The sequence below is a fragment of the Onychostoma macrolepis genome, chromosome 16 (assembly GCF_012432095.1).
Source record: "Onychostoma macrolepis isolate SWU-2019 chromosome 16, ASM1243209v1, whole genome shotgun sequence".
NCBI lineage: Eukaryota > Metazoa > Chordata > Actinopteri > Cypriniformes > Cyprinidae > Onychostoma > Onychostoma macrolepis.
The window spans coordinates 21,616,955-21,637,058 of record NC_081170.1 but is presented as its reverse complement, the minus strand read 5'-3'; the positions used below and the strand labels follow the sequence as shown (position 1 = coordinate 21,637,058).

At 39.9% G+C, this 20,104-nt stretch overlaps 1 protein-coding gene across 1 annotated transcript in view; it reads right to left on the bottom strand.

Moving 5' to 3' along the window:
• setd2 (SET domain containing 2, histone lysine methyltransferase) overlaps window positions 1-20,104 on the bottom strand; it is a 33,209-nt gene that overhangs the window by 6,754 nt on the left and 6,351 nt on the right. Inside the window, exons 4-19 of the mRNA XM_058746203.1 lie at window positions 16,127-20,091; window positions 15,842-15,973; window positions 14,800-14,928; window positions 14,596-14,719; window positions 14,400-14,477; window positions 13,904-14,001; window positions 13,652-13,796; window positions 12,927-13,061; window positions 12,705-12,833; window positions 11,298-12,461; window positions 10,373-10,421; window positions 9,990-10,272; window positions 6,601-7,348; window positions 4,796-4,921; window positions 950-1,086; window positions 632-743 (exon numbers count right to left, since the gene is read on the bottom strand). Of these exons, the coding sequence (XP_058602186.1) occupies window positions 632-743; window positions 950-1,086; window positions 4,796-4,921; window positions 6,601-7,348; window positions 9,990-10,272; window positions 10,373-10,421; window positions 11,298-12,461; window positions 12,705-12,833; window positions 12,927-13,061; window positions 13,652-13,796; window positions 13,904-14,001; window positions 14,400-14,477; window positions 14,596-14,719; window positions 14,800-14,928; window positions 15,842-15,973; window positions 16,127-20,091 (7,554 nt within the window). The remainder of the gene's footprint in view (window positions 1-631; window positions 744-949; window positions 1,087-4,795; window positions 4,922-6,600; window positions 7,349-9,989; window positions 10,273-10,372; window positions 10,422-11,297; window positions 12,462-12,704; window positions 12,834-12,926; window positions 13,062-13,651; window positions 13,797-13,903; window positions 14,002-14,399; window positions 14,478-14,595; window positions 14,720-14,799; window positions 14,929-15,841; window positions 15,974-16,126; window positions 20,092-20,104) is intronic.

Below are 20,104 nucleotides of genomic sequence, written 5' to 3'. Positions count from 1 at the left end.
CTGTACCTTTAAAATATTCAAATGATCTCTGTGCTTAAAGTGATAGTTCACCCAAAAATTCTGTCATTAATTACCCTCATGTCATTCCAAACCCTAAACACCTTCATTCATCTTCGGAAAACAAATGAAATATTTTGGATGAAATCCGTGAGATTTCTGACCCTGCATAGACAACAACACAACTACCACATTCAAGGCCCAGAAAGATAGAAAGGTAGTAATGTGACATAAGTGGTTCAACCTTTATTTTATGAAACTATGAGAATACTTTTTTGCGCTAAGAAAACAAAAATAATGACTTTATTCTTACGGTCTTTGAACGACATGAGGGTGAGTAATTAATGACAGAATTTTCATTTTTGGGTGAACTATCCCTTTAACTTCTTTGCATGTAAAATGAGTAACAAATGTCCCAAAATGTAATCGTGGGCAAGCATACGTTAATATGCTTAAGGTGGCGCCGTCAACACTGTGACAATTTCTGAATTACCCGTTATTTCTTTGATTTTCATAAATGGTCTGGGTGGACCAGGGTTGAAGCTGTGTTTTATTTAAGAAGTACTCCTACAGTACTTCAAAGAATGATGAAAATCCTACGATATTCCCTTAAGCATAAGGAATTGTTTAATACCTTTGAAGGATTTTCATCATATGTGGGCGTCCCGAGGTCCATCTCAGCCTCGTGTTCTACACTGGCTTCCTCTGTAGTCCCATCCCAGCTGGGAGGATCCCACTGTGTTTGCCTGAAAGAGAAATTGCATTTCATCATGTACTCATAGTGAAGCCATTACAATAGGATAAAGGCAGACGTGGTCTGGCGGCAATGTCTTCATCAGATCAATCCATGCTGATGTCATCAAGCTTAATTTATTAAAATAAGGTTTAATTCTGGCCCCCCCTTCTGTTTTAATGATATACAGATTGCTTGTTTAATAAGGACCATTCATACCTGGTGATGATGTGGTAGTAATAGATTCTGCCCTCTGGGTCTCGCGCCACTTTCCAACTGGGAGGCAGGATAATGGTTTTAGGTTTGGGAGGGGAAGGGGGCGGCAGATCAATGATGCTGTTGGGTACGATCATTTCCTGTGGTGAATCACAGTTCAGGAGAGGTAAGTCAGCATGTTTAGGGTTACTGGAACCCTGTTGTCTATAAAATACTAATTACAAGCAGTCTAGCAAGAACTTTATACTACAGTATAGGCAGAGCTGGGTAGTAACTGATTACATGTAATCTGGATTACGTAATCAGATTCCAAAAATTAAGTACTTGTAATTAGAGTAAGTTACATTTTAAAACACTCGTAATCAGACTACAGTTACTGTTTTATGGATTACAAGATTACATATTATTCACACAATAGCAATAAATTATTCATAATTCATTGATTCTCCATAATTTCTCTTTTTCATCTTTTAAATTTTCCTTTCTAAAATAGCCTACCGATTATATACATATTATATGTGTATATATAGTCCAGTTTTTTGGACATTCACACAAAGATCAGTCAGTCAGGTGGCAACTGCATTTGACCACTGGATTCACAAAAATCATTTCAGTTTTAAGAAGGTTTCAACATTGCATCAACTACTGATGAACAAATTCATTTTTGAATTATTGCTCTGTAGGTTTTTTAACCATGTATTATTAATTATAACTAATTTAAATTCACATATTCACATTATTTCTTAGTTACATGTAATGCAGGCATTACAAAACTTTTTTTTTTTCTTCTAAACCTTATTCACCAAATATATTTGCATATATAAGTACCCCTCAGATTTTAAGATAAATTTCAATAATTAAGTATCACATTTGCATGTTCACAGTTTCTTTGATGTTGATTAATGATCACATGGCATGCAGGTTAATAAAAATATTTCATCATTTTTAGTAAGTGTTTTATTTAAAACAAAGTCTATAGAAATACAAAGATGGTTCACTCCTATATTTATGAATGGGAGAAACTGTAATATGGAGGAATAGTTCCACCTTCTAAATGAAAGAGCCATATTTCCCATAGAAACCGGGGGGAACGTTCAAGCTCAAAGCGGTGCGTAACGTTTTGCTATGGTTTCCGGGTTGAACAAAATGTTTCCTGGAAATGGTGTGCAACGGGGTTTGAGATGTTTTCTCATCAGCAACATCATGTATATAAACCACGCCGTATTAAAGAGGAAGCTCGCACAATGAGTCCAAGTCGTTTACAAATGTGTCCGCTGCAGCTCGGTATACGCAACAATTTAAGATATTAGAAGACATGTTTGTCATAAGAGTTTGATAGTAACAATATAACATATCAACATGATGATGTAGTTGTTTATATTTTTAGCTTCATTGCAAGGCAAGTTTATTTATATACCAAATTTCATACACAATGGTAATTAAGTGCTTTACATACGAATGGATGGCAAGGGCAGTGACTGTAACATTGAGCATATTTTGCAGTATTAAACATGTATTTATACAGATTTCATCAGGCTCCAAAAATTCTTCAAAAAGAACACAAAGAATGGCCTTCTCAGCTGCCATAATTGCAACTCTTGCATCATCAGAACAGGGTGTTCAACGCACCACAGTTTCCATTGAAAAAATGTTTTGCAATGTTTTGTCGGGGCTGAACGCAGCCCTGACTAGTCCAGTCAATGCACATGCGCAGTAATAAGCATGTTATGACTCCGCATGCACATTGGCTGGTATAGCCTGAAAAATAAGCTTTTTAAACACTATTTGAGCATAAGAAACAACATTCATGGGGCAACTAATTTCTGATTTTTGTTGCTGATGTGACATATGGAATTTAATTGTGAGTTCAGCAAGCAGTTTTTGAGATTTCAGGATTCCCCCATTCATTAAGATAGGTACGAGCATCCTGGAGGCATTGCAAATATGGCCGACTTTCCTCAAAAGGGAGTTTGTTTTAAAATGATTTATTTTCATTTTAATTTATGATTTAATTGTCATCTTTTCATTAAACTCACAACCCCCCTGCAGTTCCTTTACAAACCAACGTCTGCAACTTCAGAAAACACATGCAAATAGAAAAAGCACCAGCAAATCAAGAAAACATCTTCATCAGTTTGACAGCAGGTGGTGCAAATGCTCTCAATGCAAACAAATAAAGAATTTTATTTGAAGCGTGTTTCTGTTTGGTTGTGTTGTGAGCATTTGCAGTGTGTTTCTTTATTTGGTTGTGTTGTGAGCATTTGCAGCGCGTGTGTTGTCAAATTGATGAAGTTGTTTTCTTAATTTGCAGGTGTTTTTTTCTATTTGCAGCACGTTGAGCTCTCTCGGCCACCGTACATGTGACCATATTAACTATACCAATTAATAACATAGTTGCTGCATCAGATTTATGTGCATCACACTGAAAGTGCATCAAACCTGAAACAGTTTACAACCTAATTAAATTTTGTTCCTGTCTTTCTACTAGGTTTGTGCTCGAGCAAAGGCCCAATCACACCAATGCACAATAAGTGCGGTTGTGTGTGCAGTTATGTCATCTGCCACTTTAAATACCTGCACTCTTTAAAGAAGAATGAATTCTGATTGGCTATTAAAGGGATAGTTCACCCAAAAATGAAAATTTGATGTTTATCTGCTTACCCCCAGGGCATCCAAGATGTAGGTGACTTTGTTTCTTCAGTAGAACACAAACGAAGATTAACTCAAACCGTTGCAGTCTGTCAGTCATATAATGGCAGTCAATGGGACTCACGGCTTTGAGAGAAAAAAAAAAAAAACATACAGACAAAACTAAATTAAACCCTGCGACTCGTGACGATACATTGAGGTTTAAAGACATGAAATGATCGGTCTGTGCAAGAAACTGAACAGTATTTATATCGTTTTTTACCTCTGATCCACCGCACTGTCCAACTGTCCTGAGCGCGTTCACAACAGATCCGCCATAAAGCAAGAAGAAGACAACACGCCACGTGCCGGCTGTTGGACAGTGCGGTGGATCAGAGGTAAAAAAAACAATATAAATACTGTTCAGTTTCTTGCACAGACCGATCATTTCATGTCTTTAAACCTCAATGTATCGTCACAAGTCGCAGGGTTTAATTTGGTTTTGTCTGTGTATGTTTTTTTTCTCTCCCAAAGCCGTGAGTCCCATTGACTGCCATTATATGACTGACAGACTGCAATGGTTTGAATTAAAAATCTTCATTTGTGTTCTACTGAATAAACAAAGTCACCTACATCTTGGATGCCCTTGGGGTAAGCAGATAAACATCAAAGTTTCATATTTGGGTGAACTATCCCTTTAATGTTTTTATCAGTCATAAGCTGGAAAAAATAAATCAAATCACCTGATAGTGATTCCAAAGCTATCGTGTCATTGTCATTATGGATGTGGTGTGGACTCTGCTATTCTTTTACATTTAGAATGATTTTTAAAACAATATCTTTATTGTTATAGTTATCGTGTGTTTGTGCAAACAGACCTAATTTTTAAATCTTTTCATTGATTGATTGCTTGATTGATTCATTCATTCATTCTTCATTAGAAATGCACAGCTTGTTAAAGTCAGCTTATTTTGTTTTTGGTAATAAAACATGGAGGGAAACCTTTTAGTATACATTTAACAAATTATTATTTTTTTTAATTTAATTAAATTTAACTAATTGATTATGTGTATGTATACACTATTCAACAATAAAACTGCTTAAAAATTCAAAGTCCCAGCATTTCTTTATGAACAATTACCAAGCAGAAGGAATGCTTAAAAAAAGATGGAGAGAGAGAGTAACAGCACCCTCATCTGGTGAAAGGCCCGAGTTACATACCTGCTGAACTGTCTGAGATGTGACAATGGTGGTGACCGTGCCTCCCTGCTGCACAACCACACCCTGCTGATGACCCGTGTACACCTGCTGCCCATGCAGGTAACTGGCAGCTGGCTCAGTGTATGTCTGCACACAAATACAAGCGTAATGCTAAGCAGACATTGAAGTGTTCACTCAAATAAACAAAAACTAAAAAAACAAACACACCACACTGAATACATGAAGAGGTTATGCACTGAGCGATCATTGGGTGAAGATGCTGCTTGAGAGCCAGTTACACTAGTGTATGACAGCTATTACATTCATATCTCACAGCACTAGTCCCATTTGTACGGAGCCCTTTAAGGGACACTCAAAATTCGGGATGGGAGGAAAAAATATTTTTATCAACACTTTTTATGCTTTTATCCACTTTATCATATAAAGATTTTAAAATTATCAGGAATGTTTCATATGCATTATCAATATCAGTTTCGTCATACATTTTTTTTTCCCAGTTTTGTTTTATTATGCCATGGTTTGTCTGAATACTCGATTCTGATTGGCTGGCAGGTGTTGATTAAATTTGTTGAACTGCACAGGTAGTTCCAGGTCAGTTTAATCACGTTCTATATTAATGCGCTTTCTATAAACATTGGTAACCATAGTAACATACAGTTACAGTTAAATAGTAATACAGATGAAAATAACCGTCATTTTTATCGTTCCGGTCAAATATTGCAGCGCACATATTATTAACATCTTTAATATGTGAATGCTGGCAAATGACCATGGCATAAACGGGGTAATCAACGGCTAGCTGTGCATTAAACGATTTGAATGCACTTCGCAGAGGCAACCACCCTCCGCTGCGCGTCGGGCAGTTCTTCGCCTCCACGTCGTGCAATCAAATCGTTTAATGCACAGCTAGCCGTTGATTATCCCTTACATAAGTTACTCCTAAATTTATTTATTGATTCCACTGTTCTAACTCTTCTAGAACTAATTCCATTAACTTCACATGGTCACCAGCACACATCATAAAAAATGTTCACTTATATCATTAAGTAGTAACCCACTCTTTATGTTGTTATCCATTCTGTTTGTCATGTTAAAAAGTGTTACTTTTTTTTTTTTTTTTCAGTGAAGCCAATGTTTTGAGAACTTTTAGGATATTATCCTGCTTGGTTTGTGGTTCTAAACCAGCATATTTAAGGTCACAATGAAGCAGATGCACCAACAGATCTTTTCTTCCGTTTTCAGATGCATATGTGAGTAAAGTGGACTATTTATATAAAAAAAAAAAAAAAAAAAAAAAGGTATGTAGGATGGGAACTTAGTTATATCCATCAGTTGTTGATTGAATTTTGAGATGTGGGCATTGCACTTGGAAATTAAGGCTGAATAAGAGTCTATTGTAAGAAAGGGGCAAGAATGACTAAATGATTGGAGAAGTCCAGGCAAAAAGGCACCAGAGAGAAATGTTATTTCACCAGAAGATTGGGTTATTTTTTTTGGGGGGGGGATGAATTTTTCACAGTAAGATCAACAGCATGGATTTAGAAAACAGATGGCCTTTTGCAGAACTAGTTTTTCCAACTGCCTTTTCTTTGGTGGAAACACACTGTGATTCCAGATTGCACTGTGGTAGAAAGTGTTTGATTAACATTCTATTTTATGAAACTGCATTGCATCATATTTTGGATTTACATATACCACTCTGCTCTCATATATCTGCTCTCAAATTACATATCTGCACTCAAAAACTTTTATCAGTTGACCACTATGTGAGAATGAGGAGTGAAAGGAAAGTATTGGTGTCCAACCTGTATGACAGGAGTGTTGGTTTGTGGGTAGCCTGCAGGAATGCTATAGATGGTCTGGCAGGGCTGGCCCTGATAGTAGATGGCAGTCTGAGGCTGTGCCGTGGTGGAATACTGCTGGGTTGGCTGTGTCTGCACTGTGACCGCTTGCTGTGTGTTGGGGTCCCAGAGTGTGGTGTAACCCTGCTGACCCTGGACCTGTGGACTGGCTGTTTGCGCAGGCACCGACAGGACGGCCACGTTTGGGTCCTGTGCTGGCACAGCAGGCTGGACAAACTGCTGAGTCTGTGTGCCGGAGGAAAGCTCCAGAGAGGCAGGGATATGTGCCAAGCTGGAGGCAGGTCCGGCCTGCGTGGTGGTGGAAGAAGGTGAAGCTAGACTGAGATCTGATATGATAGGCTGAGTAGGTGTTTGTTCGAATGTACCAGGAGCTGGGGTCACACAAAGAGGCTCTACAGCAGGTGTGGGCAAAAGCACTTTTCCTGCATTGGGATTGGTGGGATCCACGTAGGTCTGGATAGGGTATCCAGGTGGATAGGCCATGTAGTTTGGACTGGAGGCGTAGGCCAGTGGGTTAAATGCAAGAGTCTGTAATTGCTGCTGCTGCTGTTGTTGTTGCTGTTGCTGCTGTTGTTTCTGTGCCTCCCGCTGAGCCACTTCCTGCTCAAAGAGCTTTCGTCGTTCCTCAGTAGACAGCTTGTTACGAGACTCTTTGGTGTGGAGTTTCTTCTTGCTGCTGGACTGCTCATAACTACAGAAAATAATGCAGGAAGATCTGGGTGTCAGTAACCACACTTTGAACATGGAAATCTATGTGACCCGTGCTGGCAAAATGAGTTGGAATGGGCACAGGCTAATTTTGAGGTACACACACAAAAAAAGTGAGAGATGTCGATTTTGGTCAAATTTCAGGTTCTCACAAAAATGAGTTCATTAAGTCCTCATCTACCAATCCCAATGCTCCAAATAGTAATTAAACATCTAAAATGATCTTTATTTGCGCTGCCACTGACTGACATACGAATCACGCACATAAAGACCGCTTCCGCTAGAGAGCGATCCCCATAAATATATATTGTATACACAGAATTACAATATTTAAGTAGGCTATACACGTAAACATTATCTGTTATGTCTTGAGTAAACGTTTGTGGAAAAACATCGGATGTGTAACATTATATTAGACCCCTGCAGTACATAAAACCGGTTTATCAAACAAGCCAGGCTTATTTCACTTAGTCTGACTTATTTTGAACCAAATCAACTGACAATTAGTCAGACTAACTGAAATAAACCTGGCTTATTTGGTAAACTTGTTTTATGAAACAGGCCCCGGGACTTACTATACAGCCCGTATGTCTCAATGTTAAACAATAAAAGAAAAGATCACTGGTCTTGATTGCTTTCGTAGTTTTAATAATCAATTTATTGATTTTTACATTTGTATATTTGTTTTTCTTATTTGAATGCTTTTGTTTAGAAAAGTAGTGTAAAAAAGTAGTGCACTAGGCCTATTTGTTTCTCTTATATTTGTTCTACAGCTTTTTTTTGCATCTGTTCTTTTTTTTAATAAAGATAAAATCAAAAAATGGCTATATTGTGATTATTAATATAGTAATTGATATTAAGAAAGGAAGGGGAGGAAACAATGTAATGTTGTTTGGTGATTTTGTTTAGGAACCTTCATAAAACTTCAACTTGATTTTTGTCAGAAGTGACTTTTCTGATTTCAAATGGGTGAAGAAATCATATCTCATTTTGAAGGTCTTTTAATAGAGAAAATAAAAATAACTCCATATTGAAAATTTGATCATTGTGACTCATTTTGCAAGCACAGGTCGCCCATGAATGAAAACTGGTTCATGCTGTTCCAAACACTTTCTCTAGTTTTGAGCTCATATGATTTTAGAACAACATGAGTGATTAAATAATTACAGAATTGTATGTATTCAAATTGTTGTGCTACGGGCAGCCCGAGTTCAAATCCTGGCTAGAAGACCTTTCCCGATCCCGCCCCCTCTCTCTCTCCCACTTCACGTCCAGTCGTCTCTACATTGTCCTATCACAATGAACTAGGGGTGTGCGATATGACGATTTTTGATCGTGGACGATAAAAATGTCTCCACGATCTGCTTTTGAAGAAATATCGTAGTATCGTGCTACAGCGCACATTCTATCAGCTGCAGTTCTTATTCCTCCGTCTCAATATACTGTACATTATTCGGATCTGCTTTAAAGCCTTGCAGGTTAAATGTTTTATTCACGCGTTGGTCTGAAGTGCGCTTTTTCTGAGCCCGTACACCCGAAGCGCGCGTGCTGAAGCCTGTCAAAAAGCGCCTGATTACTGAACTAAGTTATCTTGTGCACTAATACTGTCAAAACACACAAGGTTTATGTATAGACTCAGTTGCTTATGTCTAAAATGAGTAAGTAAACAGCTGAGAGAAAACGGATGGGTGCCTCTTTATATTAGATGCGTGCATGTCTTAAAGGGGCAGTACTAAACATGCTGCCGACTGTCATTAAAGGGATAGTTCACCTTAAAATTTTATTTCTGTCATTATTTACTAACTCGCATGTTGTCCCAAACCTGTATTAATTTTTTTCTTGTGCTGAACACAAAAGAAGATATTTTGAAGAATGTGGGTAACCAAATAGTATCTGGTCCACATTGACTTTTGATAGAAGGAAAAAAAAAATACTATGGAATAAGTCACTGGGGACCAGCAACTGTTTGGTTTTCCATGTTCCTCAAAATAGCATTTATGTTCAGCAGAAGAAACTCATTCAGGTTTAAAGAAACTTTTGAGTGAGTAAATGATGGTATAAATATAAAACTTTTTATTTTGGGGTTAATTATTCCTTCAATGTTAATAAAACACCAAAACACAGAGAAAAATCACTCATTACTCTTGACTGAAAAACGTTAATGCAGTTGATTTAATATTAATCAATCTATATAGTGTTTTATTTTTATATTTGTTGATTCAATTTCTCGAATGCTCCTGCTAAATACACCTATTGTACCTGAAAATAAAACACTGTTTTATTTGTATAGTATGTGTATTTGTAATGTGTATCTTTGTTCTCATTTTTTAATAACAAAGATAAAATAATGACAAAGATTTTTATCTTCGCCCACTTTGGCCTAAATATCCGCCATTCTTTTTTAATATTTTTGTTACCTCGAAAGGTTTTGTCTTTATAATAGGGAAATTAGTTTGGCTGTAATGCTCAGACAACTTGCAAAATAGTAAAACCAACATGACAAAGAATCGTGATAAAATCGTGAATCGTGATTTTTCTTAAAAATATCGTGATATTATATTTTTGCCATATCGCCCACCCCTACAATGAAGGCAAAAAAAAAAAAATATTGCATCTTAAATTACCGGTCATCATTTCTGCGGCCCCTCTCATAGGCTGAAGGAGGTAGAGGGGAGGTAGAGCCTCGTCGTCTTTTTCTATCTGCACTGCGAAGAGACGACCTCTCTCCATCCCTCTCCCGGTCCCGCTCACGGTCCCAGTCCCGTTCACGCTCCCAGTCTCTGTCCCGGTCTCGGTCTCGGTCTCGGTCTCGATCCCGATCACGCTCCTTCTCTCTTTCTCGCTCTCGCTCTCGACTGCTCGAAGGTGTGCGAGGGGTCATCAGGGCTTCTCGATCACGACTGCGATCTATTCGAGGAAAACAAAGGATGGATTAGAGGTTATTACAAAAAATGTATGAAGCAGTTCAAATTAAACTAGGTCGAAGTATGATGCATTCTTGACATACCACTTGACTCTTTTTCAACCTGGCTCTTCTTTGGTATCCTGTAAACTTCCTGAGAGAGAAAAAAACCCCACTTTGTTTATTTGTGATCCGACATGATCAAGTACACAGTCAAGTGCACAATTATTTTTAAGAACTGATAAACAGATCTAGTTAAGCCTAAAGTATACTCTGGTTTTTATGCGTATGCTTAGCATAGACTTTCAAGTATACTCCATTTGATAAATTGTGTGAAAACAGGTGGTCGACATATGCATTAGAAAGTTTCAGCGTATGAGGTATTTCTATTCTGAAATTATGATCTGAAAGATGTACGCATACCCTAACATACACAAAAACGAAGTATATTTTTTGGGCTTAGTATCGACTCTGGATTAAACACGCCATCTCAAATGTGACCCTGGAACACAAAACCAGTCTTAAGTTGCAGTAATTTGTAGCAATAGCCAACAATACATTGTATGGGTCAAAATTATCGATGTCAAAAATCATTAGGATATTAAGTAAAGATCATGTTCCATGAAGATATTTTGTAAATTTCCTACCGTAAATATACCAAAACTTAATATTTGATTAGTAATATGCATTGCTAAGAACTTCATTTAGACAACTTTAAAGGTGATTTTCTCAGTATTTAGATTTTTTTGCACCCTCAAATAGTTGTATCTCAGTCAAATAGTCATATCCTAACAAACCATACAACAATGGAAAGCTTATTTATTCAGCTTTCAGATTATGTGTAAATCTCGATTTCAAAAACATGACTCTTATGACTGGTTTTGTGGTCCATGGTCACAAATGATCAGTCCCACTGTACTGTTCTTGCAAATTAGAGCAATACTAAAAACACAGGTATCTGGGAGTATCAGTACTTGGCCTCTAAAAAAGGTATTGGTGCATCCCTACTTTCAACAAATCTTAGTCTTGCCTTTAAGTCTTTCCAACTGTCCAGCAGCCGGGCGGCCATGTCACTGATATCAGAAGCCCGAACTTGTGGCTCCTGACTGCGCTCGCTCTCGACATCAGAAACACCTTCCTCCTCATCTTGAGAGGGCGTCCCCACTGCAGCGCCCTCTGCTGGAACAGCCACAATAGCCAGGGCCGACGCATCCGCAGAACCGGCAGCTACGGCAGCTTCTGATGATGCGTTTTCAGTAGAAACAGCAGTAGATTCAGGTGGAGTGGTTTCCACGGATGCAGTTGGAGATTCTGTGGGTGTGCTCTCTATGGCAACAGCTGTAGATTCAGAGGATACGCTCTCCATTATAGTTTCCGACGGTTGCGTGGGTGTGATTTCTGCAGTGGTGCAACTATCATTCCCTTCGGAGCTGCATTGTTCAGAAGATGCATTTTCCACCTGTGTTTCAGTCGTGGGAGTTTCCACTTCAGCAACTACATCATTACTAATGTCTGCTGCAGATGTGGTGTCCATGACTGAAGGGGCATCTTCAACTGTTACTGACTCCGTCTGGGACTCTGATGGCTCGTCGCTCTTGGTCTCCTCCACAATCTTCTCATCCTCCAGTTGTTCTTCAGGCTTAATGATGGGTTTTTCTTCAGGTTCTTGTGTTTCAAGTGTCTCTCCCTCACTGCCAGTGGCCTCTGGCATTGAATGTGTGACTTCTTCGGTTTCAGGGGGCTCCTGTTTCAATTCGGGCTCAAGCTCAGCTTGACTCTCAGAAGGCGCTTCACTGTTTTCTACTTTTACCTCCCTTTCAATTGTGGCTTCCAACTGTGAAGGCTCATCCTCCATTTCTTCCTCTTCCTCATCCTCCTCTTCTTTCCCATCTGAAGCTTTACTAACATCGGACATGGCACTGTCCAGGCTGTTTTCACTGATGATCTTCAACCTACGGTAGACTGCTCGCTTGGGAGTGTCCCCATCCAGCTCAGTAGCCAGCTTGGCTGGTGGGCCATCAGGGGTGTTGAGGGGCGTTTGGGCACGTGATGTGCTCTCACTGGAGTAGCCGTCCTGTTCTGCTGGTTGGCTGAGTGGCCGGCTTTGAGCCCAGCGCTGGATAAACTGCAGCACTCGGCTCTCCTCCAGCATGTTCTTCGTTGAGATGGGAAGCACTGCCAGAGCCTTCATTATCTATGAGTTTTGCCAAAAAACCAAACCAAAACAAAAAAATTTAGCTTTAGGAGACAGCACCCTAAATTGTAGCTCAAAACTAGATACAGCCTTACCATAATTAAGCTACATTAACTAAAATATCAGACCACTATGAATTTCTGGATTTTGCTTGAGGAAAATGGCAGAAATAGCTAGCAGCCCACTAATTTGTTTGGGGATCTGCTCTTAAAGTCCCCCAAAATGTGTGTTTTGAACTCTTACCTCCAGCTGTAGTTTAATGTTGTTTAAAGAGTTGCTCTTAGCCTCAGAAAGTTCAACCATAAATATCCACAGCAGCGAGAGGCCGTGGTGATCCAAAAACTGCTTCAGGCACAAGGGATTCTGGGTATTCTGCAAAGACATGCAAAAAAACTCAGTAAGACCAGTTGTCTAAATGACTAACGCAAAACTATGCTGTGCACTAAATCAAACACATATGTATACCTGAATGAGTTTAAGGCAGGTGAGTCGCTGCTCCATTGTCTCCACTCGCACCATGAGCCTGCAGAGTGAGATCACATCTTTCTCTCCGCACAAGCCTTCTCCATTCTCCTGCAGAGCCTCCAGCTCTTCATCCAACTGCAGAACAATTTCAACCAGTTAGACAGCAGCAGCAACACAGGAGAAATCTTTCTTTGATCTTGCTCAAACTGTGACCATGGCAAAAGCTCACTTCCAATTTCAAGTCACTTAATTTTTTTAAACTTTTGTTTGCTTTCTTAGTGCAGGTCTGTGGCAGAGATGAAGAGTGCTAGTTCAAAAAAGCCATAAAAACCTCAAAATGCAATTAGCTTGAATGCATGCAGAATGTATTAGCCGTGTTATTTGTAGACTGGAACAAGCTCTGAAAGTCTCAGAGCAATTAACATGCAAGCAAGAACAAAGCTGACCCAATTCAGCCACAAGATCATTGCTTTGGTACTGCTGGTTTAAGATAACACTTTACTACAACAGTTTGAAAATCTGGCAGGCCATGTGTTATTTGTGTCTAGTGTTAACACACAACTGTTCGAGCGCAAATGTTGGCTAAATTTAATCACTGAAACATGATATCAGAGTCATGGACTTGACATGTAAAACACTTCCCGTCAGTGCATGGGTTTATTCTGCCTTTCTCTTGTCATTTCCAATAGCTGGATGCAACACAATAATTGCGTCCTCTTGCTCACCGTGGTAAGTGCACTGTCAGTGTCTTTCTTCCGTGAGCGGTCCTTCTGTTTCTTCCCACCTGCTGCTCGGACACTAACTCGAGTCTCTCCACCAATTAAACCTCGACAGCTAGGAGCTCCACAAAAACACTTCTGGGCCTCTTTACTGGTGGACAAAAGAAGCAAGATATGATATTATTACCAACATGTACGTTGAGTATCACTTTAAGAAAAACAAAACTATACATGAAAGGAAATGACTGGATCTTTTACCCATATCTTTGGAACTGATAATCAAAAGTGAGCTCTGACCCAGCCGTCACAGCTTTGGTGGTGAAGAAGCCAACTCGGAGCTGGCCATTTACAGTCCACTGCAAAGGGTGTGATGGATTAGAAATGCAAAACAAAGATTTTACATGGAAATCAAATGCTCGGAGTTCCAGAAGCACCTATTCCTACACAGGCAACAAATGCATAGAGATGTGGCTAAATAAGCTTTTACTGCATAAGTAGTTGACTGTTTGGCTGCTAGACAGAAGAGTTTGCCATTTTGACCCACTCTCCTTGATAGTATCACACTAACAATCACATTTACATGTTCTATTGACATCCTGCTTCTCATCCTTTCTGAAAAACATACTGGAACTGGAAGAACTATGCAAATATACTGTACAACAATCCAGATCTAGCTCTTATGATAATGAGGAGGAGAAGGATTTATGTGGGGGTACAAAAATCTGAGACAACAATGAAAATCGAATGCACTTACTTTCTGAGTTTCACAGTTGGGTTCACAACTGTGATTCATGAAACGGGAACAGTTTCCTTTCAAAGTCGCATCAATAATCTGCAGACAAAATAGAGACATAGGATCATGCGTGTTTTTTTTTTTTTAAATCTAACTCAATTTATGAAAGTCAGAAACACTTCAAATTCTTATTTTTGCACTAATTCCACAGACTCACCTCATTATTTTTCAAAGCCATGAAATAATAGTGAATGTTCTTGTTTCGTGCATACTCCTTCACCCGTGCCTTAAATTCCCGATGATCCAAAACTTCTCCACAGTACTCTAAAACAAAGGTATTCCTGCAAAAAAAGCGGTACCTTAACATAAAAGACATAACATATCTAATCAGCACTTGTTAGCTGAAGCAAATAGTACTTACGGCTGTAGGTCTTTGGCTGCTCGTAAGCCCCAGCCTTTGCTCTCAGTCAAAATTACCTCAAAGTCTGCATGCTGCTTCATTTGAAAGCGCCTGTTGGAGCAGTATGCCCCATTTAAACACCGAGAAGAGCTTGAAAGAAAAGGAAAAAGAGAAAAAATTGCCAATTACCGCAATCTGCCAGTAGTATAAAATCAGCAAGTAACATAAACATAGGACTGCACGATTAATAGAATTCGATTGTTATGTGCATCTTGTCAGTAAAGTCGGTTCTGTAATCAGTAGTAAATCTCCATCACGTGCTTACAGATGGAGCAGCATTTACTACACAGAGCCGTAGTTCACTGACAAGCTACGCAAAAAAAATTAAATTCACAGACAATATAATTGCACGATTATGAAATGTAAGAAATCGTTCGCAATAATGACAGCTGGTTGCGTAGCTTCTCAGTGAACTACGGCTCTGTGTAGTAAATGCTGCTCCATCTGAAAGCACGTGAAAATACCACATTTAATAACATGTTTTTACTCCAAACTCACTTCATAACACCAGTCAAATGTTTGAAATAAATCGTTCTGTGAGATGATGTGGCTTCTTACACAAAATAACGCACGCAACATATTTCATAGTATTCTAAACAGTGATTAAAGGCTATGTCGATTAGCATTGCATTATTATATACTTTATTATAATGAAAATTATAATAAGAACTCAGATAAATCATATATTGTCATAGTCCTGTGTTTATTAGTCACGCTGAATCAATGAAAGCATTTAAATCTGTTTATTCAGCAATGCTACAGGGAATTTCCTGGCGTATTTGAAGATTCCACGTGAGAGTGCCCTCTGGCCTTCAAATGGAGATTTACTACTGATCACAGAACCGTGCTACACTGAAAAGATGCACATGACAATCGCAACTTTTGCCTAATCGCGATTGCAATTTCATTGCGATTTATCGTGCAGCCCTACATAAACATGATATATTAATTACAGTCTCTCACTACAGATACTCGCTACTATAAAGCAAATATTATGATTTACCACTCAATCATTAGCAAGCGATTGAGGCAATCCTCCCCACAAGCCATCATTCCTCGGGCACGCTCTTCCCTTGAGAGGATAGCACACTCACACTGCATACGCTTGATGTCTCGATGAGACTTATTTTTCTTGCTGTAAGGACAGAGAGCAGATTTTATGAGCTTTATGAAAGATCAAATTAAATGAACAAACAAACATTTAATTCAAACAGTGGAGCATGGCGCTGCCAACACCAGGAACATAAATTTAATTGCCAGGGATAAAAAGGGAAAAATATATACTTACCGTTCTGTCAGATATAAATTTTCTTCGATGAGGTCAAAGTAGGGTGGCATTTTTTTCTGCTTTGCCTTTTCCCTCCAAACAGCTGGATCCACAAAATCTTTCCGACTGAGCAGTGGGCGCGCCACCTCTTGAATTTGGTGGAAAGATTCCTTACCATCTTTCACAACCCTTGAGCCCTCATCCAAACACTCCCTTTTATTGCTCAGACCAGCCTCTGCCTCATTATCCGATTCAGATTCAAACTCTTGGCGTCTCTTCTTAGGTGGACCCCTTCCTCGATGAGGCTTTTGGTTGTCTTCTCTAGGAGCTTCTGAGATGTTCTGAATTTCTGTGGTGAAGCTGCAATTGCTGCTTATCTCATGGGCTTGAACAAATGGGGATGATCCTGGAAGATCAGCAGACAGGATAGATCCTTGTTTGATCCCTACTACCCTGTCGTCATCGTGATCATTGGTCAAAGAGTCTGGATGGATCTGGTTAACTAAATCGTGATATGGAAAAGGCACATGCGCGTTTACTGGTCTGTTGGTTTTAGAGATGGCAGGCTGAGTCCACGGACCTTGTCTGTGACCGCTATCAAACAGAGCAATTCCTGGCTGAGGCAGGCGTTCAGCGCCATGACTGCTGTCCGGTTGCTGAAATGTGCTGCTGGGCTGTTCTGTCTGGTTAAAGTCCCAGGCTAACCCATAACCCTTCCCACTGTTGAAGTCAGTGGATTCCCCATAGTGCTGCTTTCCTCCTTTCCTTCCATTCCAGCTATCTGGTCTATCATGGTTTTGATGGTGATCCGATTCAGGTCGCAGAGTCTTTTCAAAACCCTGAAGTGATGCTTGGTTTATCTGGACACTATTTGGTCTTTCTTGGGCACTCCAGTTCTTGTCCACATGAGCACTGGTAGCCTCCAAATGGCTGGTGCTGTCAACCATGTTGCTCTGCGATTGGTAGGAGACACGTTTAATATCTGGATTTAGCATTGCACCTTGTGCACTGGCCTTAAAAAGTGCAGCTGATGATTCCTCGAGCTTTGACTGATTGTTAAAGCCATAAGCAAATTCCCTATTAATGCTTTCATGCGTATCAGTCTGTTGCTGTCCAGAAAACACAGAGGACCCGGGAGACGGTTCAGTCAAGTCATTTGTCTCAAGAGCAATGGTTGAATTTTTTGGCACAACCACCACAGAGTGCAACCGCTTTAAGGAAACACGCCCATCATCTGAATCGGAGTCCGATTCTTCACTCTCACTGTCCTCACTGTGGCATTTACCATCATGGTTTAAGGAATCGGGGTCTTGAGCTTCAGGCTTAGGTTTGTCTACATTGATTTTCTCTTTACTGCCAGAACTGCAATTAAGGGGAAGATCACTAACAACAAGCGCACTTGTTGATTGAGGATTTTCAACAAGCTGTTTTATAAGTTCACCATGAGTATGTTGGGTTTCAAGGTCAGATGCACAAGAACATACTTTCTGATGAGATTCAGCTGAGGTTGTGTCTCGTATTTGTTCTTCTACAGATTTTTTAGATGGTACTTCAGAGTCCTGTTTCTGTGTACAAGATTCGTCAGGGGTAGTATCATCATTCAACTCTATTCTTTTTACCAAAATGACCTTTTTCACATCTGGATTCACTATTTTCGTAGGGCTTTCATTTTCTGAAGTGGCTTGACCAACAATGTCCCATCGGGATTTTTTAGCACTACAATCCTTTTTCAAAATCCCAATACTGGGTTGTTCAGGATTCACATAATGCTGCTCAGAATCTTTTTCACAGAGTTGAGCACTCTGTGTGATGTGCGATGGCCCATCTAATTTAGTGTTTAAATTCAAGCATCCTCCAGGTGGTAATTCTTTCACAGAAAGAGGGTCTGCCAGTGATCCTACTGAATCCTGATCGGGAGTGTGGCCTACACAAAATGAGTCAGTCGGTCCTTCTGCCAGAGCTTTACTTTGGATTGGAATCTCATTTTTCATTCCAGGTTTATCAGTGGAACTTCTAACTTCAAGACTTCTACTTGTGGAAGAGGATTCCTTCAATCTTTCAGTTGTCTTGTGACTCTCAGGAACATCTGTGCACTTTCCCAAACTACTAAGATCTTGGTTTGGAGGTTGTTGCTCAGTTTGTTGATTTGTTTTGAACAAATTAACTTTGTGCGAAGCTTCATGAATCTGTTGAGAAATGCATTTAGATTTAGGCGGAGTAGAGTTGTCATCAATTTTGCTGCATTCCTTCTGAGGAGCAACTGGGCTGGGGGCTAACTGTGACTGCTTTGTGTTATTACTTGATCTGTCTTTTGATTGTCTATCTGTTCCAGTAACATTATTTAAAGTCTTGTGATCCGCTGAATCTGTTTTTTTGGAAGATGAAGTCCCAGACACAGATGACCTGTCTGATACTTGTGACTGACGTTTTTTTCTGTGCTCCTCATCGGAGTCAGAGCTGTTTTTATGGACCTTTTTCTCAGATGTTCGGGATGAGGTAGCTGGGTTAGAATTTGAGGTTTTAGCATTAATCTCAGATTTTGAGTGGGCACTGGATTTCCTGTGAACTGCTTCTGTGTCAGGAGAGCTCTTTCTATTGGATTCAGAGTCACCAGCTTTTAAATGAGATCGCTCTGACTTTGAATGCTGGGTTCTTTTGTCTGACTCGGATGATCGAGAACAATCTGTGGGTTTCGAGTCCCTGTGGGATCTGGAGTGAGTGGATGATTTTGAGTCTTTTTGCGAGCTAGAGTAAGTGGAGGATCGACTTGAGTCACTACCTCGAGTCCTTGTCCGCCGGTGGTCATCTTCTGAGTCAGAGCTTTCACGAGACCTGCCATCGGTTCGTGAACGTGAGCTTCTCCTTTCGCGATGAGGAGAACTTCTATGAAACCTCCGCTCAGAATCATGGTAATGTGACCTATCTGACCTTGACTGTCTCTCACTCCTGGATCTTTCAGACCTGGAATAGGAACTAGTTCGACAGCCTCGAGATCTAGACCGTGACCGACTTTTGGTCCTTCTTCTGTCTCTGTCAGAACGAGAAGATCTTGACAATGTGTGCCTGGAGTCGCGTTCAGATTTTGAACGACTTGACCCCTTTTCATCTTCTTTCCTATCATGCCTGGATTTTTCGGATTCCTCAGTTTTGGAATTAGAAGATCTTTTTGCTTCGTTACTCGGACATTCAGAATTTATCTTATTTCTGCGGTCACTAGACTTCTGGCTAGATGATGTTCGAATTGAATCCCCATCAGATTCTGAACCTGGAAGCGTGCTATCTGATCGAGGTTGTGATTTTCTGTTTTCCTCATGCTCAGAAATAATGGAAGTATCCTTATCTCCCTTCCCAATATGGGAAGAAACAGGACCTTTAAGGCATGAGTCTACTTTCTCCTGAGGGTTTTCCTCTTTGAGAACTTTTTCAGAGGAACTATCAATGACAGAGTTCTTGTGAGACTGTTGCAATGAGGTTTCAGTTTCAACCTTGGCTGAAGACCTAATTTTGTCTGACTCAGATGGGACTACTGGCTCTGAAATCTCTGCTGAGGCGGTGCTGACAATGGAGTTATCCTCAGCAACAGTAACGCTGAGAATCTGTTTCTTAAAATGTATCTTTCCAAGAACAGGTTTTGATTTGAGAGGGAAGGGTACTGGGGCAGGTGCTGTCTGGGTCTCCCCAACTGCTGGAGTATTTGTATCCACATTCTTGGTTTCATCACTCTGTCCTGCTAGATCTGGAGTAGGTACAGGTCCAGCTTGCAGTGCAGAATGTTCACATGCAGATTTCTCCGGACTTAGTGGGGCTAGAAATACATTTTGACGTGGTTTCTTTGTCTGTGCGAAGCTGAAGGAGACCTTTTGTCGACCCTGTTCCTCAAGGTTTACCTTCGCCTTGGTTCCTTTAGGCAAGAGATGGTTTGTCAATACGACCCTAGGTGCAAGGCCTTTGAATATGACTTGCTTCGGGAGGTTTTCAACCTTGATCTAGTGATATAAA